Source organism: Mustela erminea, chromosome 7 (genome assembly GCF_009829155.1).
Source record: "Mustela erminea isolate mMusErm1 chromosome 7, mMusErm1.Pri, whole genome shotgun sequence".
In the NCBI taxonomy this organism is placed as follows: domain Eukaryota; kingdom Metazoa; phylum Chordata; class Mammalia; order Carnivora; family Mustelidae; genus Mustela; species Mustela erminea.
The window spans coordinates 129,621,060-129,646,701 of NC_045620.1; the positions used below are offsets into that span (position 1 = coordinate 129,621,060).

The window sequence follows — 25,642 nt, forward strand, 5'->3', positions numbered from 1 at the left end:
GTCTCACCAAACAACTGCATCTATCAAAATATTCCTTTGGGATCTGAGTAGATACATCTCCAAAGATGAATAAAAATCCTCTTAGCACAGGAAAAAACATTCATTGTCATTAGTCAAGAGGGAAATGCAAAGCAAAACCACCACAAGAGAGCACTTTGCACACAAAAAAATTATAATAAAACGTGTTGGTGAGGATGCAAAGACATTGGAACTCCCTTACACTGTCTGTGGGAATGTAAAATGGTGCAGATGCTTTGGAAATAGTTTGGCAGTTCCTCAAATGTGAAACATAAAGTCACCCTATGACCCAATGATTCTGCTCCTAGGTACTTCCCAAGAGAAATGAAGACATAGGTCCACACATAAACTCGGACATCAATTTTCACAGTAGCATTATTCATAATAGCCAAAATGGGAACCACCCAAATGCCCATCAAGTCATGAATGGACACATAATGGAACAGCCATTCACTTGAACATTACGGAGTGATAGAAAGTAAAATACTGATGGAGTGATACCTTGAAATCATTCTGCTAAGTGAAAAAAAAAAAGCCAATCACAAAAGAGTACATATTGTATAATCCTATTTATGGGGAATGTCTAGATTAGGCAGATCTACAGAGATAAAAAGTTCATTAGTGATGGTCTGGGTCTAGGGGTGCTAGGAAGAAATGGGGAGCAATAGCTAACGGGTACAAATTTTTTGAGGGATAAAAGAATGTTTTAAAATTGGTGATGGTGATGATTGTACAATGGCAATATACTACATATCATTGAACACTTGGGATCGGTGAATTGTGTGGCATGTGAACTGTATCACAATAAAGCTGCTACTGAAAAAAAAAATGCTTCTTTTAGAAAATCCGATTTCTTGCTGCTGGAAGGGAAGAAGCCATTCCATCTACTCAAAATAGATAATTTTTCTTCTTTTCCTGACTTTTCCATTTTTTAAAATTTATTTTTATTGAGGCATAATTTACATGTGCTGAATTAGACAGGCTGAAATACAGTCAGTTTTGACCAATGCCATACTCTCTGACAAGACAGAATATTTCACTCCAAAGAGTTCCAGCATGCCTCTTCTCTGTCAGTCCCCTGCCCTTAACCAACACCCAGAAACTACTACTGATCAGATCTGATTTGTATCTCTAAGACAGATTTCGCTAATCTTTAAAGTCTTGAACTCATATAAATGGAGTTATACGGTGTATGCTTTTTTGGTACCTTTTTCTGATTTAACAAAATGTTTTTTGGATCTAACCATGTTATTACATGTGTCAGGGTTTTCTCCCTTTTCTGCTAAATACTCTTATTGTGAGACAGTTTTGCATCCCTTCTCCTGTTGATGATCACCTTGGGCAACTTCCAGTTTTTTGCTACTAGGAGTAACATGCTGTGAACATTCTTGTAGAATATCTGCATGCATCTTTTCTCTCGTGTACATATGGAAGATAGACTTGTTGAGTAGTTATATGCAGCTTTTCAAGAAACTGTCAAATTGTTTCCCAAATGGGATATACTATTTTCCATTTTTACCAGAAGTCTAGAGTGCTCAGGTGTAACATGTCTTCTCCAAAACTTAGCATTGTTGATCTTTTCCCTTTCAGCTGTTCTAGTGACTGTGGGATGATTTTTCCTTGTGGCTTAATTTGCATTTCCATCATAACTCAGACTGTTGGACACTGTTGCATGTGCTTATTGAATATTCACTTGGCATTTTTAGAATATATTTATCTTTTATCCATTTTGAGTTTGGTTGTTTTTCATTGTATTACTAAGTTGTAGGAGCTAGTGTGTTCTGGATACCTGTCATTTGTGAGATAATAGCTTGCAAATGTTTTTACTCACTCAGAGCTTTGCCTCTTTTTTTCTTATTTTTGCATGAACAGAACTTTTAAATTTTGATAAAGTGTGATTTATGACTGCTTTTCTTCTGTGCTAAGTGCATGCTCTCTCCTCTATAAGAAATCATGGCCCATTCCAAGGTCCTAAAGACATTCTGATGTTTCCTTCTGGAAGTTCTAGAAATTTAATCATTACATCAGGCCAGTGACCAATACTGAACTAATTTTTATTTTATGAGCAAGGTGTTGGGTTTATTTTTTCATGCATTATCAACTTGTTCTAGCACAGGTAGATTGCTTGAGTGCCATTATCAGAAATCAGCTCCCTGTGATCTATTTGGGCCTTCCATTCTCCCCCATGGATTTCTTGAGTCTTTTGACCAAGGATTACCAAACTGTAACAAATAACAAATCTTAAAGTCAAGAAGAGAAGTCCTTCAAATCTGTTGTTCTTTTTCAAGATTGTCTCTACTACTCCAGTTTCTTTACTTGTCTAAGTAAGTTTTATAATCAGCCTTCAATTGCTACAAAATCACCTTGCTGGGATATTGATTATAATGATATAAAATCTGATGATCAGTTTGAGGAGAATTGACATCTAACAATATTGATTCTTCTTACTTAGGGGTATACTATATCTTTCCATTTGTTTAGATATTTTTTGATTTCACTTAGCAATGTTGTATAATTTTTAGAGGTCTTGCATAATATTTTGTTAAGTGTATCATTAAGAATTTTATGGTTTGACCATACCAGATTTTTATGCTTGCTGTTTGTATGACATATGTTTCCGCATCCTGTGTCTTTATCTTTACAGCGTAATTCTTATAAACTGTATGTAGTTGGCCCCAACTCTTCCATCCAAGCTGATAATATCTACCTTTTAATTGGAGTCATTAGCCCATTTATATTCAATTAATGTTTGTATCTGAGCCTATTTTTATACTGACTTCTACTTGTTGTATTTTTCTCTCTTAATATCTTTATGCCTTTTGATTAAATAGAATAATTTTGGTATTCTCTTTGATCTTTTCTGTTGGCTTCTTAGTTCTGCCCCTCCATGCTTGTTGCAAGACACATCTTTGACTTATTAGAATCAATCTTCCACTGTAGTCTTCATTTCATGAAGAATTCAGGACTCTTGTCACAGATCCCTTCACCCTTGTGCTCTTTTCTGTTTTGCTTTTATATCTGCTAGAAACTGCCTAGTGCAGTGTGTGGTGGCCTTTTCCTTTCCTTTAAACTCTCAATGTGTGTGTGTGTGTGTGTGTGTGTGTGTGCGCAATTTAAATAGATCTTTTCTATTTATGGACACAGTGGCTGGCTCTGGTGTTGCCCATTCCTTCTTACACAACTAGATGTCTTTGGTATCATTTCACTTTCGCATGAAGAACTTCCCTGCAGAGAGGCCTTGGATGGCACAGAGCTTGACATGAAGTATCTGTTTAGGAATTTTGATTTTTTTGTACTGATGCTAATTCAGTAATTATATGCAGGGCTTCCGCTGCATTGTAGCATCAAGCAGGAACAAAGGAATGGGGGCAGAGAGGCATGGAGATGACATAGAGCACATCAATACGGGGGGCATTAGGAGAACCATGTCCTCTTCTTCAGGGATTACAGAACTCTACTGGGGAGAGTCACAAGCACATTGAACAGACAATAGGACAAACAGTGCAGAAGCCTACAAGAGAAGGGAGAGCGAGGGGCAGGCTAGCCAGGAGAGAAAGTACAGCTTCTAGGGCTGGGAGCAAATGTTTCTTGGCAGATAGGAACTGAGAAATGATCTTCTTATAAGACAAATCCACCTGTGAGCATGATAGGAATACCAAGAACAGTAAGAGTGGTCAGGGGGCAAGGGTGGGGGCTAGTTTGGAAGGAAATTCTAAAGCCTCCAAGCCACCCATTATATTCACAGAAAGGCTCTGGATATTGTGACCTATTAGGATGACAGTCTCCCACCTCTTGAAACGAGGAGGAGTGTCAGATGAAACCTTTGTCTGGGATGATCTTGGTAGAGCAGGCTACCTCCTGCACTGCTGAGCGTCCTTCTTCTTTTTTTTTTTTTTTAAGTAAGTTTTTAATTTTAATCCCAGTATAGTTTGCATACAATGTTATGTCAGTTTTAGGTGTACAATATAGTTATACTACTGAGCTTTGCTTTCACCCCACCCTTCCCTGGTACCCTCACTTCCACTAAGGTTCTTCAGAGATGGCTAGATAATCTTGGGAGAGGAGAGGGGAAAATAAAAGCTGTTTTCTGGTCACTTTACGAATAAAACAAACAAGCAAAAAGCAACAGAACAGACCTGCGAGGCAATTAATTTATGCCAATACAGAGATTCAGTCCAGTGATTGGTTAAATTTCCAGCACTCTCTTTTTAAGTGCTTTTGATCGACATCAACATCCCATTAGAAAAAAAAAAAAAATCCCATTAGGAGCCTCCAGGCCATGGTCCCTACAAGACTGTACAGGGAGGGGACAGGGTTCTTGTGCGTGTCCCTCCCTCTGCCATGAAGTAATCTGAGAGCCCGAGAGATGACTGGAGGGGGGCTTGAAGTCTCATATTCATTGAGTGGCAGGGGGGCAGTAGGACCCAGTCTCAAAACTCTGCATCCTTGAAGTTCCCTCCTCTTCCTGTGATGTCACAGGGATCCCACTGCCTGGGGTTGAAAAAATGAGCCTTCCAGCAACCTCAGCCCTCCCTGCTTTTTGCAGGCCCTCATTCACTCTTCCATAGGAAAGGGATGACTAATGTTCCTGTGCAAATAAATATGTCAGCCCAGTCACACTTAACATTTTCCAATGGACCTTTGCAATTTTATGTGGTTGCTTCAAGCAGCTGGTATTCTGCTATAAATCATCACCACTTTATATCCCCAAATGTTAATCATAGATAATTGGTTATGTTTCTTAATCTATCCTAAAGGGGGAAGGGGCGGAGGGGGAAGGAAGTGGTGGGGGAGAAGAGCAAGAGGCTTAATTTACAGCTGTGGCGAATCCCTTTGCTGCAACTGTCTTCAGGGTTTCTAAACACCGCTGGGTACAGGGAGAGAAGCATATCCTACGGATGAAAGGCCACAGCTTCCTTCAAAGCCAAAGACATCTCCACATAAATGGTGTCCTCTGCTGACATTATCTTCTGTTAATTTGTTTGATTCTGTCAGATTTTCCAATACAGTTCTGAGTCGGTTGTGAGGAGAAGGTATGCATGTTCCCCCATGCTTGTGAAGACAGAGGATGTCCTTGACTGATTTATAAAGATAAGAACCCTTTGATTTGACAGCCCTGCTCTGGTTTGAGCCCTGCTGCCATGCCCTGGGGTATGTTCACCGAAGATGTTCCTTCCTGACAAACAAAAACACCGGACCACCTTCCTCTCCATCCTCCCCGTGGAATGTGAGGCGTTCTGCTTTCAGTAAACATCACAGGCCTCCACAGCAAAGCCTCCAACTGACCTGGCGACACCAGAATCCTGACAGTTCATATCCACAGTCGCAAGCAAATTGAGCCAAAGGAGGGTAAATAGACCCCCCTGTAAACAAAATGAATACCGCCTCACTATCTTCATTGATAAGAGGGTTATTTTTCCATTAAAAATTCTAGGCACTTGGAATTCAGAAAGTTCTTAACAATGTATTCAAGGTCACAGTGCAGATGATACATTTTCATACTTTGTGCAACAGCAAGTCCAGAACAGAGGTTTTAATCATTGCCTGGGGAATGGCCTGGATAGGCTTGTTCCGGGGCTCCTCAGAGGACTGGTTTCTGAAATTGGGTGTGTAAATCACAGGATGGGGGTTTTTTGGTTTGTTTTTGTTTTTTTTTAAACAGCTTCATTGTTAGATAAGAGCAGTCCGGCTTGGTATAACCGTTCTTCTCGATGGAGATGGAATAATGGACAATGATTAGAATTTTGGAATGTGATTCTTAGAAGAAACATCACTGAGGGATTCACTGGTTACAACTGAAAATAAGGACTGGTGTCCATCAGTAATATTACTGGTGGGCATGTGTATGTATGCGCACCTTTGAGTAAGGGTCAATCTTTGTGTTAAAAGTAGGAAAACAAAACCCATAAATCTAATTTATGTTCACTCTGCAGGCGCTTTAGAAGGTCGCTGATAGGTTAGATATCAGCGTACCTTTTTAATCACTAATTTTTCAAGATGTTTCTCTTTGACATCTGAAGACACAATACATTTTTAAAACATGGCTACCTACTGAATCTGAATACAGAGAGAACCAGACGTAAAGACCCCAAATCCTTTCAAAGGGATATTCCAGAAAGCAAATGGTAGCAGCCTTAGGGTTGGGATAGTCAACATAGGCATAGTTTTTCACTCAACAAATATCCTAACAGTGTGTTGACCCTACTGAAGAGATATTGAAGTTGTAGATGAATGATGGATGATTTAAAAACACAAGTGTTAATGAAAGGATGAATAGCCAATTTGGTTGTAGATGAATATACATATAGGAAAACAATAACAGTGAAAAGAGGTTACCAGTATAGAGACCAGTTGGAAGAAGAGGCAGAGGAGAGGATCCAGAAGTAATAGGACCTTTGTTTCTTTCACTGCCTCCAAACGCCCACCTCCTCTACCACCTGGTCAGTGTCCTCATATGTTCACTGAGTCCTGACATATTTATTGAGTGTCTCCAATAAGTAGTACATATGGAGGCAATGAGGATAAAATATAGACTGTGTCTCCAAAAACCTTCCAATTCAAACACAAGCAGAAAAATCATAAGATGTAATGTGAGAAATAAATCATTCATTCAGGTATTTTATTCAGCAACTCTTTCTTGAGCATATACTATATGCCAGGCCCTGGAGATTTAAGATCACATGAAACAAATAAAGCCAGAGTCCTGCAGCCTCATGGGTCAGATTCTCATTAATTAGCCTTGGCTGTCTGATCACATGGCTCAGGGGAATCAGAGTAGGATGAATCACGAACTTCCATAGGGACATGAGCCTCTGCCAAATTAGGGTTACACAGTCTTTTTTCTATTTGGGGGGAAAAAAAAAAGCAAATAGATTAGAGCTTCTCCCAGTCAGCACTCTTCACCTTAGAAGTTGACCCTACTTGTGACTTGAGTCCTCAGAAGGCAGGGGCCATGCTGCCAGCCCCAAGGGCTTACTCATTAGCTGGATGAAGAAGTGATTTCACCTCCATGAGAGGGGAAGTAAAAAAACGAGAACATCCAAGAAGACTAACAAATTGTGGAATAAAATGAGCAACACATTTCTAAGTTGGGATGAAGAAGGAAAGATGGATTGGGTTTCTCCAATCCCACCCCACCCCTGTGAAGTGGGGCTATAGGAAAAACGCTTTTAATAAGACACCAGGACATTTGCCAAAAGAAATATTTTCCCAGAGAGGAAGGCTGGGAATGAGGGGTCCTGTTTCACAGACCATTGCAATGCTGCGAGAGGGTCACCCTAGGATGGAGGGGCTTCCCCACAGCCCCAACTCTGCCACCCTGAGAGAAGTGACACCACCCCATGCCACTCATCCAGCTCCTTTGGTCACATCAGGGTCGGGGCTAAGTCATAGCAGAAGGTGTCACCTCTCCTGGGATAGAGAGCGAAGTTTGCCAATACCACATTCAGGCCACTCTATTGGAGATGTTCTTCTTTTTGAAGCACTTAAGAAAGGGCTTCTGCTTTTAAAAACTGACTGAAAGTTTTCTCCTTTTGTGTTAATCACTAGAACAGGTTTTTGTGTTTGTCTGGCCCTCGTCTTCCAGCCACTTTAATTCTATTTTGTCTAAAACTTCACCAAGTGGGGACTCGCTCAGATGGAACCCTGGTGATGGCCAAGATCAGAAGTCTCCCTTTCCTGGCCCCCAAGTGTCTTCTTCTTTCCATACTATTTTATAATTACATTCAAGGAGGCTTACCCCCCAGAATCTTGGTTACAGCCTATTTTTCTTTTCCTCCTTTTCAAATTTCTCCCTAGGAAATTGGCTTTTTTAGCTTGTGATTTTTCAGTGCATTCATCAGAAGGGAAAAAGGATTTGAGGAAATGAGCTTTTCCTTTTTCTTTGTTTTCTAATACCTTCGTGTTGCATTTTTGTCACACGTTCTCTTCCCAGACTTTCTTCTTTCTCAGAAATTTCCCTGGATTTCTGTTCACTAAAATGCTGTCCTCAGTTACAGGCTTCCTAACTTACTAAGTTTTAAAGGTTTCTGTTTAAGACACCCATATCACTTTGGGGAAAGTTTCGGAAACAGGAAAGGATAGGCTCTAAAGTGATTGATATTGTGTGTAACACTATACCTGAGAATATTCTAGAAACAGTGGGAGGATAGACGAGGATAAAGGAGTAATCTATCCTCCCAGGCTAGGTTCCGTCCCATAACGCGGTGGGTCTCGGTCATGTTCCTCATAATGTTCTCATGAATGTTTTACCTGACATAACTCTAGCTCCCTTTTCATGAGTGGGGTCTGCTGAGAGAATTCACTACCTTAGGACTTGGATTTTTAAAATGAATTTTTAGGAGGTGGTATCTATCCCCCTTCTCCATTAGAAGTACCTTTGTTTGGGATGGAGATTAATTCCCTTATTAGCCTGGACAAGTAACCTATTTTGTAAGTATTCGGGGATAAAACCCAATCTTTACCACTCACCAGCTTCCAAAAAATACTCGTGGGCACAAGAATATATATTGGCTACAGGAATGCAGTGTAAAAGTTGGAATTCAGAGCCGAGAGGAGGCTTCTATGCCTGTTAGAATATGTTCTTTATTTATGTAAACCTGAATGTGTCACTTACTCTTGTGGGAATTGTTTATAATCAAGATCAAAGTTGAATAGTATAAGTATCTTTAAAATGAACCTCCTGTTGGGAGTGCCTAGCTGGCACAGTCAGTACAGCATGCAAGTACTGATCTTTGGGTCATCAGTTCAAGCCCCCACATTGGGTGTAGAGCTTACTGGAAATAAACAAGCAAATAAATAAATCAAATGAACCTCATGTACTTCTTTAGTTTACATTCAATTATAAATCTCAATGCTTTCTCCCTTGTCTTTGTGTTCCAGAAAGATACATCTCTGTCATGGCTCTGAAGGATTATCTAATATCTTAAGCTTATTTGTTTCTATGGTATTGGGGGGGAGTGTTTTTCTCACCTACACTCAGATTCACAGATTTTTAGTCATAACAGATCTATTCAGTAGCTTCTCCTATTAAACATGGTCCCCAGAACACAACATCGATTCCTTCCATCACCCAGTTAATCACTTGGCACATAATTGGAGTGCAAAACGTATGTTCTACACAAATAAATAAAGTGCTCTCAGTGATTCCAGTGTGCTCCGTGTAACATGTACAGAGTCAGATGACTGTCTTGAACTGAGTAATGGGCAGAAGTTGTGTTAGTTTCCTTTCCTAGCAGCTTATTACCTTAAAGCGTAAAGACCAAACCTGCAGGAATCAAAGAGGACTCTAGCAGGTAGAGCTGAATGCTGATCTTCATTCCAAGCTGTTTGTAAACATCAGCTCTCTGTGTCTTTTGGTTTCCCTTCTGCTCAGATGCCCAGCCCACAGAAGGAGAGAGGGAAATCTGGAACCAGATCAGCGCGGTCCTCCAGGATTCGGAGAGCATCCTCGCAGACCTGCAGGCTTACAAGGGCGCGGGGCCAGAGATCCGAGATGTATGCCAAAGATAACACTGGGCGGACAACACCCTTGGACGAGAAGGGAAACCCACACACACGCACACACACCCTGCAAGATTAAGCAATAACCCTAGTATTTCCTAGTGTACTAGGAAGAACAAGGAGGGTAATGTGGTTCTCACCAAGAATGAATGGTCCCTTTTATTCTGGTACATGCATCTGAGCACACGGCGCCGTAGACCGTGTAAAATGTTAGCCATTCTCTTCTCAGCCATACGTGCGGTAGCGCAGGACTGACGCTTAGACACTGGTTGGTCCGCATACAACCTCGGGTAAGGGAAACATACATGCACGGTCTCTATACAAAAGTTGAAATAGAAGTCACGAAAAATAAAAAAAAAAAAAAGAAGAAGAACGATAAGTCATGAGGTCTGGATTTGCACGAATTTCTCAGCATTTGTAATAATTGTAGCAGGTCCCACAGTATCACAAAGGGCAGGCTCCTTGTAAGCAAGGTCGCTTCAAGTAGCCTACAGGCCTGTCATCTTGAAATGACTTTGAGCTCTAAAAAAGAAATCCCTGAAAAAACAACCACCCAAACAACAAAGGAGGTTGTCAGTGTGGCTTTTAAGACTCGGTTATGCCTTAAAGGCAAAAAACTTCACACTCCTTGTATTTGAAATCAGTTTCGTGGCCGTATCAACCCCTACACGCATGCGCGCACATGCGCACACCTACACGCACGCATGCGCACGTACACGTACACCTACTCACACGTACGCGCACGTACACACACGCTACTGCCTCCGCTTTCGTCTTTCTGGGGAAAATCCCACTGGCGTAATCCATGGGCTGCTGAAACTCAGACAAAACAGCATTTCTAAGATCGTGACAGCCTCTTAAGTGGTGGTCTTTCTACTTAGGGGTCGCCATTAATTTAGATACTTTAGGTAACATCCCAGAACGGAAGGCACGTAATGCATATTATAGAGAAAGGAAGATGTCTACAGGATCCGCACTTCTTAATGAGCACTGGCTTTACTTGAGTAAAATCAACATGTGAGGGAGGAAAGCTGAATGGTTTCCAATTAGATTTGCAATTTTTTTTTGCATTTAAAATCAGAGAAACAAGTAAGATGACAGAGGATCTAATTGTAGGGTCATTTGCATTATGTTTAAGGGCTAAAATCTCCATTCTAATTGAACATCTTGCAGGACAGTCGGTGAAACTGATGTCAGTTTACTAGCACAGTAGTGAAGTGCATCAGGCATTGTACTTTCTTAAACTAAAATCCCTTCTCAATCTTAAGGCATTTTGATGTGGAGCTTATTCCCGCTTTTAAACAGACAATTTTATCCTGTTTTTGTAGGCGATTCAGAATCCCAATGACATTCAGCTTCAAGAAAAGGCTTGGAATGCAGTATGTCCTCTGGTTGTGAGGCTAAAGAGATTTTATGAATTTTCCATAAGGCTAGGTGAGTATGTGTTTATAGGTTGCATCCCGCGTGTGAAGTATGGAGTTTGCTTAGGGAGCAGGAAGAGTGAGCTCAGTGAGCTGGGGAGTGGCCCACATCCGTCCGCAGTGTCTTAGGAGAGGCCATGCATGGACAGAAACACCTGTCATTTTCATTTCCTTAAATCAGCTCAGAGATCCTTACCCTGCAGTTACGTGCACATTGAGCGTATCTCTGCTGGTGGATGTCCTCTGGTCTTGTTCTCAGCTAACAGTTTTGTTATAGGCTGATCACATTCCTAAATGGCAGAGAAGTTGAATCAAACAAGTTACCTGCTAATCCCAAAAACTTGATTTGCTGGAGTCTTGTGATAAATTTAATATAGTAAAATATGGGTAAAACAAACAATATTCTGCCCTTAAGCTTTAAAAACAACATGTACAGGTACAGGATGGCTTTGCAGAAGCAAGAGCTAAGTTAGGTGTGGTTAACAATAGGCTCGATGTGACCACCTGAATGATCTAAGCAAACCCCCAAGAATTAAGCTGTCTGTGGTTTCATTATTTAATACAGCTTGAACGAGGAAAGGGATAGTCATGTTTACTTTTGCTGTAAGTGAATATCACATTTTAAGAGTTAAACAGAGAAACTGAAATACTTTGGGGAAATAATAGTCATGGCGTTGAGAGAACTTGAAATGAAGACCCAAAGGGAATGGTTGAATGAACTAAAAGAGTCTTTCAAGAAAAGAGAGCTTCTGGAGACTCTTGGTCAGTGTCTTCTTGTTTCCTCCCTCTCTGTTTCTTCGAAGTATATATCTAGACCCACTGAACTGAAATTCTAACGAGCCAGATTTTTAACAGGACAAAGACCCACCTGTCAGAGCAGACCAAAGTATATATCTAGATCCACTGAACTGAAATTCTAATGAGCCAAATTTTTAACAGGACAAAGACCCACCCTGTCAGGGCTACCTCAGAAGGCAGTACGTCCCCATAAATGAAAAAGGCAAGAGATGTTCTTGTAAAGATGCTATGAAAGACAATTCAGGACTGCAGATCAGGAGCCAGCAAACTTATCTGTAAAAAGCAGATTATAAATATTTTAGGCTTATGGGCTACCTTGTCTTGGTTGCAGCTACCCAACCCTCGCAACTAATGTAGCACATTAGTAGCCACAGTCAGTACATTAAGGAATGGAAATAAAGTGGGGCTATGTGTTAATAAAACTTTATTTCTAACAGTTGACTGTGGGCCATGTTTGGCCTGTGCGCCATTGTTTGCCAACCCCTGCTATAGAGGATTGGCTAAATGAGTCAGTATTATTAGAAATATGGTGTAGGGAACATAGGAAGGAATGTTTAGGAATAGACAAGAGGGAGTAATGAGACTGTTTCAAGGACAGTAATGGAGGTTGATATGGCAATGGCTTGGCAGAAAAGCACTGCACATTCTTGAGCACAGGATCCAAAAACGTGTCTGGTTCCAAACAGTGGTAGGAGTCAGCACTATGGAACACTGAGAGTTGCTGAGCTCTGAGAGACATGGGGGAAACTGTGTGGCCCTGGGGGGTCTTCCGCAGGTGGGGGGCCACCTGCTCAGGTCTGATGGCCTCCTTCTCCTTTCTGCACATGTCCTACTGTACACAGCTGTGGGAAAAGACGTGGGAAAGAAAGATCCAAGAAGGTTGTCTCTGAGAATGTCAATGGGGCCTAAGAACTGTGCTTCTAGAAGGATCTCTGTGGGCCACCTCAGATATATATTTATCACTTTGACTTTCAGAGAAAGCTCTTCAGAGTTTGTTAGAGTCTCTGACCTGTCCACCCTACACACCAACCCAGCACCTGGAACGCGAGCAGGCCCTGGCGAAGGAGTTCGCAGAAATTCTTCATTTTACCCTGCGATTTGATGAGCTGAAGGTTAGACCACACACATTAAGACAGTTTAACAAACTTGTCCTGAGGGCCTACTGTGTGTCAGCACTCTGCTAATGCCATGGGGCGGGGGATAGATGAGTAGGATGTAGCTCCCTCCCTACAGAGACATCAAACATGGTGAGAATTTGCATTCCTATAGTCCACATGACTTAGGATCTCAGTTTGTGTGTGTAAATTCAAAATCCACCAAATACAAGAAGAGGAGACCTTTTCAAAGTATCTGTATCCTGATTGAGAACAAGTATTCTTTCCTTGAGATCTAGCTGACAGGAAAAGCAAGGCCTGTATTAAAACAGCGAGGCGCTGGGTATTCATTTTTAAGTATAAGTTGCTTTGATTGTTGTATAATCAAGAGATGTCCTGGTGTATTTCCCAAGTCTAGTGTCTGGGACCCTAATGCCTGTCCTCTCTGTGACACAGAGAGATGACTTTCTTTGCTCTCTTCTGAATTTCAGATGAGGAACCCAGCCATTCAGAATGATTTCAGCTACTACAGAAGGACGATAAGTCGCAACCGCATCAACAACATGCATGTGAGTTCCTGGGTCTCCTGGTCTGTGCACCCACTCCCCACACCGTCCTTTGGCTGCTGCCTCAGGCAGGGCCCAAGGAAAAGACAACCCTGTCTCTGATTTCCCTTCTAGCGGAGACTGCTTGGGGATTGTCGACCCTGTCTTTATCAGTTGCTTTTTCTTATTTTCATCAGCTAGACATTGAGAATGAAGTCAATAATGAGATGGCCAATCGAATGTCCCTCTTCTATGCAGAAGCCACACCAATGCTGAAAACCCTTAGCAATGCCACCATGCACTTTGTCTCCGAAGTAAGTGAAGCTGAGCCCTGAGGTGCTTTCCCCAGCTGTGCGGAAAAGCTGCTCTCAGGGCTAACACACTTCTGTGTCTCCCATTCAGAACAAAACCCTGCCGATAGAGAACACGACAGACTGCCTCAGCACGATGACAAGCGTCTGTAAAGTCATGCTGGAGACACCGTAAGTGAGATCAGAGTAGAGTCTAAGGTCTGGAGGTCGCCTGGAGAGAGCTTGTTAACTTGATGTTGATGATGTTGATGATGTTGATGGTGATGATGTTGATGATGTTGATCTTGATGTTGTTGATGATGTCGATGATGATCTTGATGGTGATGGTGATGATGTTGATGATGTTGATCTTGATGTTGTTGATGATGTCGATGATCTTGATGGTGATGATGATGATGATGTTGATCTTGATGTCGATGATGATGATGGTGGTGATGGTGGTGGTGTTAACATTTGGGTCGGCATATTGACATTAATAGGTATATTATTTGAATTAATTTTATAAGGAACTCTGGGTGATAAATGTAATCAGCCCCATTGTATAGTTGAAGAAACTGAGGTCCAAATTGGTTAGCTGACTTCCCAAAGTTCTCATAGCTTATTAGTTGGCAGAACCAGGACTCACACCAAAGGTGCTGTAGAAGATGGGGAAGGGCCAAATGGAGGGTTGACTTACATGACTGGGTATTATTATTATTATTATTATTATTATAAGTATATTGGAAAAGGGATTTGGCAGAAGATTTAGAACAAAAGAGTACAAGGGGTAGTCTTGTTGCAAGAATAATGGATTAGCAGACTTCTCTCCCTCTTTCCTTCGCATTTTCTCCCTTCCTTCCCTTCCCTCTCTGCCTCTCACTCCGTCTCCCTCTCTCAGCAGATCCTTTGTAATCTCTTTAGCTACTTCTGTGCCTGTAGACAGGTCGGATGGCCTGCCCAGGCCTTGGTTTCCTCCCCTGATGGGGTTCCCGTAAGGTCCTCTATGCGGCAGAGGGCTGGGGAGGGCCAGAGACCTCAAAAGTGCCATATGAAATGTGACACTCTGTTCAAATGTAAGATGGTGTTCATTTCAAATATTTCACTTATACCCAAGTTAGGATTTATTCCGAGACAGAAATAGTAATCATCTTCATTGTGGGCCGAATTCATAATGAAATAGTTGTTAAGAAAGCCTCTAGAATTATCTTGAATGATCTGAATCATCAGGGACCCTGTCAAGGTAAGTGAACAAAATTCCAGCTCCACAAATACTCCCAGCCCCAGTGAATGGTACATAATTTCTTTTACGTATCTCTGCCCATCCAATTCAATCTGCAGCCTGTGTCTTAACAAAGGAAGTTCCTCTGACTGGAGGCACGATAGCCGCTCTGTAGAAATGAGCCCGATTCTTTTTCTCCATAATGAAGCCATTATTCTCGATAATCTTGGACAGCCAGAGGGACCTGCTATAAAATATTCAAGATTGATGGGTGGGGGAGTGATGTGCGTGATGAGCCATGCCGCTGAAGGGCAGGAGAGAAGAGAATTTACTGCCCTCTAATTTACCTTATTTTCCCACTGAATTGCTGGTTGGATAGATTCAAGGAGAATTATCATCATGGGCTTCTCTAAGAGCATATTAACCTGGTTGTTGTAGGTCCAGGATTGTTCTCAAGAGATGATTGGAGGAGCCTAAAGTGGCCAGAAATGGACGTGCTCTGGCAAGGAAGTAACACGGCTGCCATGTCTTCTGTCTTGCAGGGAATATAGGAGTAGGTTCACCAGCGACGAGACGCTGATGTTCTGCATGAGGGTCATGGTGGGGGTTATCATTCTGTACGACCACGTCCACCCCGTGGGAGCTTTCTGCAAGACATCCAAGATCGATGTAAGAACAGTGACGAACTCTGCTTTCCAAATAAGAGCTCTCATGAATGATGCCAGACAGACCTTTCTCCTCTCTCTCTCTCTCTCTCTCTCCCTCCCCTCCGTCCACCACTTGGAGACAGGGATCTGTCCAGGAGGCAAGACCCCCGATTGGCAGCTATCCTCATAGCAAGATGTACAGTCTTTTGCATGTTCTTACAGCAAAACATCCAGTCAACAATCCTGGCAGGAGCTCAGAGACACTGACCCTGACAGCAGGCAGGGGAGCAGAGCAGACGTGAATAGTCACTTAGTTGCAAACTGCCCCTTCTGTCTGCACCCAATGTGCCATGCAAATATATCGATATTAATATGTTTCATGTGTCTTAAAGCAAACAGTTGGGAGAGACTGGATTACAAGACACCATAGTCAAATTTCAAGCAACGTTCCAACTTCCTCTCCTACCACTCCCCACTGGTGGCTCTCTCCGATGGCCATGCCTTTTCTTGTCATTGGGAGATGCTTGAGCCCCATCCCCTGCCCAGAAGACCCTCCCTTCTTTCTGATGGGTGGATTCCTTTAAACCAATCCACAAATGTCACCTCACTTAGGAACACATTTCCCTACCCTCTGTGATCAGGACCTCTCTCCTCCTCTGACCCCCACACCACTTAACCATTTTGGATTTTCAGATTCCCTCACAGACTTCCAGTGTGTCTCTCAGGGCCGAGACCATGACTGTACACCCACCGTTTGCTCTACTGCCTAACATCGTACTTGACATAGAGCATGACACTCAATAGATACTCCATAGCGTTTTTGCTGAATGAATGCACATAACCAGAAGACACCTGGTTTTGGTATACAAGTTACTTGACGAAAGCATAAAGCACATCTCCTCCTAGCTCCCTTCTGCAGCATCACCCCAATAGCATACCCCAGACATTAATATACAGCCTTCTAGGGGCAGAATAGGAAGGCCCCTTTGGGGTTAACCCCTTCTGACCGTGCAGAGTTTCGGAGGCACACTCTGTTCTCACTCATCTGCACAGAACAACGTCCCTGATACTTTAGTACAATGCAGACAGAAAAGTCTTCATTCCCAGAGGGACCACAAGGCTGAAGACCATAAGGAAATTTACCAATTACAATAAACTTAGACGACTTATTTTGCAGGTCTGGCTTCCCCTTCCTGTGTGGGGACACAGGCATCCGCTTTGTGTTCTTCATAGTCTTTGTTATAATTTTTTTTTATTTTTTAATATCACTTTATTATTTTTCTGTTTGCCGGGGGGAAAAATATTTAATATAAAAGAATTAGGAAAACCTAAGAATTCAAAATACAGAAAATGGAACGTGTCTTCTATAGTAACCTTACCATAGGCAATGACCATGGTCAACATGGCAGCATATGTACCTCCCTTCCTTTTATGCGGATATTTGTGTATATGCAAGTGTGTGTGTACATAACAGATCACCCCCCTGCTGTAATTACTATTTTAAAATTTGCATCACAGTATTTTACAGAATTTTTTTCATACCATTGAACGTTTTTATTATATTCTTTGTGAGGCTTGAACATGTTCATACTGTGGATCACATGTAAATAACTCTATTAATAATTCCATGGACATCATTTGAATGTGGATTGAGTTTATCACTTGGAACCCACAGGACATTCTCACTGACCAGAGCCACTTGTCAACTTACCTAAGAGTCAACAATTCAAAATACACTGGGGACAGCTATGGCTTGTATCCCTAACCTTTTAAAAGCTTGTCCTTGCTTATCATTTACTGAGTCTTTCTGTTGAGGTCACAATCATTATATAATGTTACATCTAACCACCCAGAGTCTTCATGAAATCTTGTTTGTTCCTTGGTCTCACTAGGAAAAACTTGTTCATACTGAACTGTGCATGTTTCTCTGAGAAAGTTTCAGGCTTACCCAATACAATACATATTCAAGATGGGCCATGCTCTTGGACACCATAAAGGGGCTCTTTCAGATACTAGTCTGCTTCTAAGCCAGCAGTTACACGCACTGGATTTATACATCTTTTGAGTATCATCAACTGTGGAAAAAAAACACAAATATTTATTTGTGAAGCCCTGAGATGCGTGTCATTCATTCCATGCACTTACAAAGAACGTATCCCGGAAACCCAGATGGTGGAGGAGCTTATTCTGTTTAGAGAAGAGACAGAGGGTGATGTTTGAGGTGGATCTCGGAGAAGGGCTAGGATTTCCCCAAGTGGACAGAGGGGAGGAGGAAGGCTCCTGGAAGGGTGAATCATCAGAGCCAAGTCACTGAGGCCCAGAAGGGTTGGGTCATTGACAGAAAGATGCCATTCTTGGGTGCCAGAAGGCCAGGCTCTTTGTGTTCCTGATAGAATATGGACACTTACCGGAGAACCTTGAGGGTCTCTTCTTCCACTAGACCATGAACTTTACTGGGAAAGGGACCAAATCTCTATATCCCTCGGTTGGGAGCCCATTCTTGGAAGTGAGCAGCCTCGGGATGGCACACACTGGGCATGTTTTAGTCTGCTGTCCTGCACCTATGACAGACATCTCTGAGGGACCATGACATTCTTTCTTGATGAGCCTATACTGTGACCCCCAAATGATTCTCAACCCTGTGCTTCTGGCTGCCTCCTTCAATCTACCAGAGTCTATCAGGCCAGAAGATAAAACTTCCTACATACCAGAAATAGTCCCACAGGAAGTATTTGAAGGAGACCGTCATAAAAGAGGCCCTTCGTCTGCCCAGGTTCAATACAACACATGAACATCTGAGTTAAAAATGAGCGATTATATTTTTTGCAGGAAGATACTTCCCTGTCCAAAAAAAAAAAAAAAATTCTAAGATATGCATAATGTGATCCATGTAAACTTAGTTTTTATACACTCCCCAAAGTATGAATAAATTATATTCCAAGGATGCAAAAAACTAAGAAGCTTGCCCAGGTTCATGCAGGTGCTAAATAAACATGGATGGAGGAAACCCAAGCCATCCACCCCCAAGTGGCTTGTATTTTTTTTTTTTTAAGATTTTACTTATTTATTTGACAGAGAGAGCACAAGTAGGCAGAGCAGCAGGCAGAGGGGGACGAAGGCGCAGGCTCTCCGCTGAGCAGGGACCCATATGCAGGGCTCGAAACCAGGCTCAATACCAGACGCCCAACTGACTGAGCTACCCAGGTGCCCCTCATATCCTTGACCTGTGTCCTTCACCAGTCCCCTGCTGCTGAGGGAGCCCAAATAACCTAGGCATTAAAATCTCCAAGGTCCTCTGATGAATGCCAGTGTGCTGTTAGGAGCACAAAGAGGTGGTGTTTACTTCTACTTGTTGAAGTTAATGAGGTCATCATCCGGTTTGGATGATCTTTAGCTATATCGGAAGGAAGGAAGGATAAAGAAAGGGAAATGTTAAGTGTTTGACAGTAAAGTGATACACAACTTCGAGAACTGCCCCGAGGAGCAACTCCCTGAGCAAGTAGGAAGGTCTGTGGGTCATTTCTGATTTGATTTCTCTGGGCTGAAACAACGCGATCTGATTAGAGACCATCAGTAGCGTGAACGGACGCTACCACAGACACCGTTGCTAGGCTATTCACAAAATGTTGTGCTTTCTCTTCGCAGATGAAAGGCTGCATAAAGGTTTTAAAGGAACAGGCCCCGGACAGCGTGGAGGGGCTGCTGAATGCCCTCAGGTAAGCCTCAGCCCCACGACCCTTCGGAGCGCCTTCAAATTCAGATGTTCTTAGGGATCAGGCGCTGGAGCACCAGGCTTGACCCCCGGCATGTCTTCACACGTTTAATCTTCCCAACAACCAGTTGAAGTCAGCACCATTTTTCTCAGACAGAAGAAACTGAGATGTAGGGAATTGAATAACTTCCCCAAAGTCACACAGCAGATGACAGAGCTAGAGCCTAACCCTGGGTCTTGGTCACCCCACAGGCCAGGAGCCTCATTCCACATTGTGCCATCTTGTGGTGAGTGGAGACTCAGCAGAAGCCGCTTCCCAAGTCTTCCTGTCCCCTCCCCTGACTGTATCTGGGAATGGTGGGTGGCTTTTGGAAACCCTGACACTCAGGCTCCAACCTGACCGAACGAATTAGAGTCTCGAGGGTGGGGACACAGGCATCCACTTTGTGTTCATTCAAAAGCTCCCTGGGGGACCTGCTCAACCCTGTCTTGATGCCCAAGTATTTGGTCGCTGTGGTTCATCTCGGCTTCTCCCTGCTAACAGCTGATGCCCCAGCGGCCTCTCTTCCAAGGATACACGCACTTAATTCACTCCAGAGAAGGCATTCTTATTTTTTAGCCATGACACATGGACAGGAATTTGTTGACTCATCCTACCATGTGAATTATTCCAATGCTGGATTGCAATCTGGAAGGTTTCAGGTCCTCGCTGTCTCATTCATCTTTGATTTCCCCGAGTCCCACTCTCTGTTGTGCGGGCAGGAAGGGCTCAGTTAGCACAAGTGGAATGGACCAGCAGCCTTCTGTGTGCAACACTCGTGTCTTGTGCCCCACTCCCGAGTGCGTCATAGCTCACAGGGGGAGGTGATCTGTCACCCCCATTTAGTAAAGGAAGAAACAGCCACACATTTAATGAATAAAACTGAGGTCAGTGCTGTTTTGTGGAGTTGCTAGGTCATTGTCCTTCAGAACAGATGGAGCCTCCCAGACTCTGTGCATGAACCAAGCTTTTTTCCATTGGTGCCCATTTCATGGCACGTTGGCTTCCCATACACAGTAAGGCGTTAATGCCTGAATTTTTTTTTTTTTTAACTTTCCAACTTTGTTCAGTCAAGCAAGGCTTCGTGAAGAGCAGGGCACCGACTGAGCCGTGAGTCCCAAACGAGTGCAGGTATCTGCGGTGTCTTGTCTGTGATGAAGGGCTCTGGAGGCAGACAGACTTGCGTCCAAATCAGAAGCCACAGATCGCTCACAAATCACACATGGGCAGATTTGTGGTCTGAAATGGGTGATATCTCCTCTCTGATTCTTAGTTTTCTCACCTGTCAAATGGAGACAGGACCCTCTCCTGCAGAGTTAGTGTGGTGAAGTGAGAACGTACACAAAGTGCCTGGGACTTGGCGGGGTTTGATGACATGTTAATTCCCCTCCCTTCCCTTTCCGGACCCCAGGCCTGTGCCAGGTAAATGTGACGTTGCAGACTGCCCCCCACCTTTTTTTGGTGTGTTTACCTGCATTCGGGCCCCCTTGTGGTGACAATGAGCATAAGCATTCCCAGGAAAGTAGAAAACCATCAGCATTGAGGTTTAGGGGAATGTTGGGTTGCGGAGCCACATTCTGAAATTTGTAACTCAGCAAGGGGATCTGAGACGGCTGAAATGTCACACACCTTTACACCAAGTCTCTCTCCCCAGAAAATGAGACGGCTACTGTCTCCTCCGTGTATTTATTTGATTAGATAAAAGGTCTAATGGTTGAATAACCACAATCCCAAAATTCCTCTGGGAAGAAGAATCAAATATTAAATCCTTCTGAAAATACACTGGGCATCAAAATGTGGTTCTTTGTATAAGGAAAGAGCCCAAGTTTGATTTTTACATAGCCATCGTGTCTCTCAAGGTAAAGATGGGCTGAGAGTCATCATGAAGCTTTGGCAGAGGACTGTTCACACGCTGACCCCTGTCGCTTTCTCTCCATCCAGGTTCACTACCAAGCACTTGAATGATGAATCAACTTCCAAACAGATTCGAGCAATGCTTCAGTAGAGCTCTGCTCGGAGGAGAGAAGAGGATCTATGTACTGACCTCAGAAGATGTACATGTTTACATAATTTAATACAGATTGATGTTAATACTTGTGTATTTACATAACCGTTTCATTCTTGTCACTGAAATATATGGACTTTAATTTGTATCTTGACTGACTCGACCCAGCAGAGCATAAATTGACTTGAGAGCCTTACCTTTGATGTCTAAAACAAAGCCCTCTTCTCCAAAGCCAAAATTTGGCGATGTTGATCTTTCCTACTGCAGTCCTTTAACTACCCCTATAACAATCCGAAATTCCCAATAGTTTGTGGTAGTGTTTTAATTCTAGATGTGTAATCTCTCTGGGAAGTTTACTTATAGAAACACGAACTATTTGATTTCCTGTGTCGGCTTGGCTACAAGAAACACAACCATTATCCTGACAGAGGGAGAGAGGAATCCAAGAAAAGAAAAATGCATGTGAAGACTCCAACTCAAGTGTTTGGAATTCAGCACGCCCCCCACCCCACCTCTTTCCTCAGACTGCAAACCACATGTGCAGCTTTTTTGTTTGCACGTATTTTATTTATCAACCTATTCTCCTTATCTCTGGATTTATGTTCCTCTAACATTCCCTTTCAATTCTGCAAGAGGAAAATCACCTGCACTTGAATCCATTCGTTTGAAAGAAGTGGGTATAGATAGATGTGCTGTCATAGATGAGCTGGGAAGGTGGTTGTAGTGGAAGTGGGGGACAGGCTGGGAGGAAGGAGACACAGGCAACAGGACAGTCCTCTCTCCACTTCAAGCCTCTGGCTTTGGGTAATTTTACTGGCACTCCAGGTGTCTGTGGGGTGCTGGAAACCCAGCCCCCCTCCTAAAATGGGCCCTGCCCTTTGTAGATTGATCATGTGGTGACAAAGGTCTCAGGTTTTTCACTGATTTCCAGAAGACTAGGGAATTCAGAGCAGGGAGACCCTACATTTTCCAGTCCCCTACTATTGAAAAGGTAGCTCCTCCTTGACCACATAGCTAGCTTGTTGCAATGTGTACAACTTTGGTCCGGGTACCTGGATTTAGTCCTAACCTTACTGATCCACTGTGTGATCTTTGGAAATTCACTTAAGGTCTTTGTGTATCACTTTCTTCATCTATAAAATGGACAAATAGAACAGACAATCTCTGCAAGGCAACCAGCCAATAGAATGGCAGACTCTTACATGCTTCCTTAAGAAAGACCGTCCAGGAAGCATCACGCCATCTTGTCTTGATGATTGAAAATAAGACAGGGCCTAGAGTCATTCTTTATGTGGATCAGAGCTTATAATGGATCTTGGAAATCTCCTATTCCAACCTCCAGTGGAGAAACCAGACAAGGGTGAAATCAAATAGGATAGACCCCAGGTAAAACTAGAGCCCAGGATCCCTCACTCCTGACTCTTCCTCTTCACCATGTGGCCTATGCATATATACTATGGAATGAGATTGGACACTTTAAAGTCAACCTTCAGTCTGGCTTATATTATTACTTGCCTATTTCTGATAGAAAGAAAGTGTTGCCGAGTGATTGATAATCCCAGAAATTGGGCCTGGGTACATCGGGGTTTCATGCACCATATCCCAAGGAAGGAGCTGTCAGACATAATTGATCTCCAGACTTTAGGATCCAGCTGGCATTCTCTCGAGTTCTCCAAAAAGGGGGAAACATACTTTTGTTTTGTTTTATTTTTAACAACAACAGCAACAAGAATTCCAATCAAGTGGCAGAACAGATTCTCTGGTTTATATCTAAATGCCAGTCAACAGAGAGAGAAAAAAAGACTATTTTCCTTAGCTTTTCAAGCTGAGTAAATATAGCTCCTTGGATATGGGGCTTTCTCATCAGGACAGAAATGCACTTTGATGGCCTTCATGATCTTTTCAAATCTGGGGATCTTAACACCTTAGAGGAAGCTGGGAGATAGGGTAACAACAAGGTAAATAGTCAAATTCATTGACTATTTAGCTTAAGAAATGCTCTATTTGGCAGCCACATGTCATCTTTGGGCAGCAATTTTGGGCAGCAACATCAAGAAAAGAATCATAGAGGCTCTCGATGTTTATCATCATTGGGTCCCTTTGTTCCCGTTATCGGGTGAGGAGCTTAAGTCTTGGAGAGAGGAAAGAGGAAACAGAAGAAACAGTTGAGCACATTTATAATTTTTAGTAAGATTTTATCAAATGGGACCAAATATACAGGAGGGGCTGCTGGCCTGCCCCAATACAGCCAGGCCACCTTGTTTCAAAGCTAGGATTCATCTGTACATGGATTTTCAAAAGCCCAGGGCCAGAAATGTTGCCTCTGGTGATCAGGAGGAGAAGTTAATTGAACGTCTGTGATCACTAACAGGTAATGGACCTTGGATCCACTCCTGAGCTACTGTGGGAGACAAATTCTTTTAACAGCCTGTCCTCCAGGCACCAGGAGTCTGTGAACAATCATGTTTTTTTTGTTGTTGGTTTTTTTTTTTTTTTTTCCTGTGTGTGCTGCATGCACATGTGTTTAAGACCCGTGGGTGGTTTAGGGGAAAGTGCTAGCCACAGTATCCATGTTGATGTTAACTATATTTCATATTTGATGTTTCATAGTTTTCAAATAAACAGTGTTTTCCATTACTCAGCTATTTATTTGGGGGCAGACAACAGGTGAAAATCACATTGCTCAGATGTACTGCTATTTTGACACCATGACATTATTCTCAGAAGTTTTTCATGCATCACTAAGAACTGCTAATGAAAGCAAGTGGAGATGAGTGTTTTGAATTGTGGTAGCCCATTAGGGCTGGAGAATTTATTAACAACCAGAAAGAAAGTCTTGATAGTAATCTCTTAATTGTTAGTTAATCTCATGCTTCATCATTTGCTTCTAGTCATCATCATTATATCAAGACATTAATGGTAAACTGAGGTTTTTGATACATCATCACACTTAAGTTTTAAAAAAGTAGAATCGTGCTTCCTCAAAAGAAAAATGAAGCCTACCCAGTCTTGGAATCCAATTGTGCAAGTAGAATTCAGAGAATTCTCATTCAATCTGGTATCCACCCAGCTACAAATTTTTCTATGCATTCATAATAAACAGTGGAATTTTATCTTAAAGACATTTTGGAACCTAACTTCTCCATTACATCTATAAAGGCTGTTGCATACACAAACCTGTTTTAAAGTTGTCATATGTTGTTTGCTAAAGTCATTGTAATTTTTTTTGCCTGCTTTGCCTCTTTTTGTACAGAAGTTTTGAGTGTGAAATGAAAATTAAAGTTTGGTACATATATTTAAAAATATACCTCTATTTTACATGATGTTCCATGTGATGAGCCCATGATCATAGATATTTGCTAAACATCAGTATTTGCTAAACAACTGCTCTGAGGACCAGCAAATCACACCATCTGCCTTTCACCTTTCTTTACCCACAACATAAAATATGAAAAATGTTCTGCTCTTGGTACCAGCTATATTTTATTTATTTAAGCAAAGATCTTTCATTATTTAAAAAGGTATAGAATAAAAAGAGGTAGATTGATATCTAGAGAAGCATGAGACTTAATTGCCCAAGGATGCTAAGGAACACTGATAAATACCCACACATTCTATCTTTTGAGAGTAGGAGCCCTATATGGATTCAACAATATCAGCCATTCATTGCCTTATTCTATATATGTTTATTTTTTAGGCAACTTAAGCTCTAAAGCAATTCTTTTAAAAATTGAATATGGAAACCGCTTAGAGCATCCTTGGACATTTTATGTTTTCCACCTGACCTAATTGTGTGTGCTATCAATGGGTCACAGTCTCCAAAAGAGACCTTTTCTATACAAAAAACAAAAATACAATAATTAGGACTATTTAGGACTCAAAAGAGAAATGAGTAGGAATGACAAATTTTCTGTAAACTGACACACTGATGAATTATAAATGGACTCAAGCTGGAAGGAGAGAGAAGAAAAGGGGCCAAGAGAGAAAGAGAAAGACGCTAAGTAAATGAATGTTGAGAGTTAAGATACATGGGAAAAAAATGAGTGTATGTGTGATTGTTAAGAGGAATACAGTTAATGAGGAATACCTTCATGCCATCCAAAAAGCTGGTTATTAATCAGGGCTTTCTTGAAAGGATGGAGATGAGGAGTTTAGCTGGTCACATTCGTGAAACCTGGTAAAGAGTGAATATATGTGATCTCTATTCACACTGACTTCATACTCTGAGGTATCACTGACTAGATAGAATTTCTAGGCAGGCATTTTTTGCTTGAAACGTCTGTACTATATTTATTCATCACAACTTAAGTAATTAAGTAATACTAAATAATATGTACTTATACTTTTTATAC

The 25,642-nt window shown here is 42.1% G+C and overlaps 1 protein-coding gene across 3 annotated transcripts in view; it reads left to right on the top strand.

The window, feature by feature from the left end:
- CYRIA (CYFIP related Rac1 interactor A) overlaps positions 1 to 24,593 on the top strand; it is a 104,828-nt gene extending 80,235 nt beyond the window's left edge. For 2 of the 3 annotated variants that reach the window (XM_032353256.1, XM_032353257.1), the window contains 9 exons: positions 9,392 to 9,513; positions 10,848 to 10,953; positions 12,714 to 12,850; positions 13,324 to 13,401; positions 13,575 to 13,691; positions 13,780 to 13,859; positions 15,429 to 15,555; positions 19,179 to 19,249; positions 21,227 to 24,593. In XM_032353256.1, coding sequence (XP_032209147.1) covers positions 9,392 to 9,513; positions 10,848 to 10,953; positions 12,714 to 12,850; positions 13,324 to 13,401; positions 13,575 to 13,691; positions 13,780 to 13,859; positions 15,429 to 15,555; positions 19,179 to 19,249; positions 21,227 to 21,290 — 902 coding nt within the window. In that variant the 3' untranslated portion in view covers positions 21,291 to 24,593. The remainder of the gene's footprint in view (positions 1 to 9,391; positions 9,514 to 10,847; positions 10,954 to 12,713; positions 12,851 to 13,323; positions 13,402 to 13,574; positions 13,692 to 13,779; positions 13,860 to 15,428; positions 15,556 to 19,178; positions 19,250 to 21,226) is intronic. The other variant, XM_032353258.1, reaches the window with a different exon arrangement.
- The last annotated feature ends 1,049 nt before the right edge of the window (positions 24,594 to 25,642 follow it).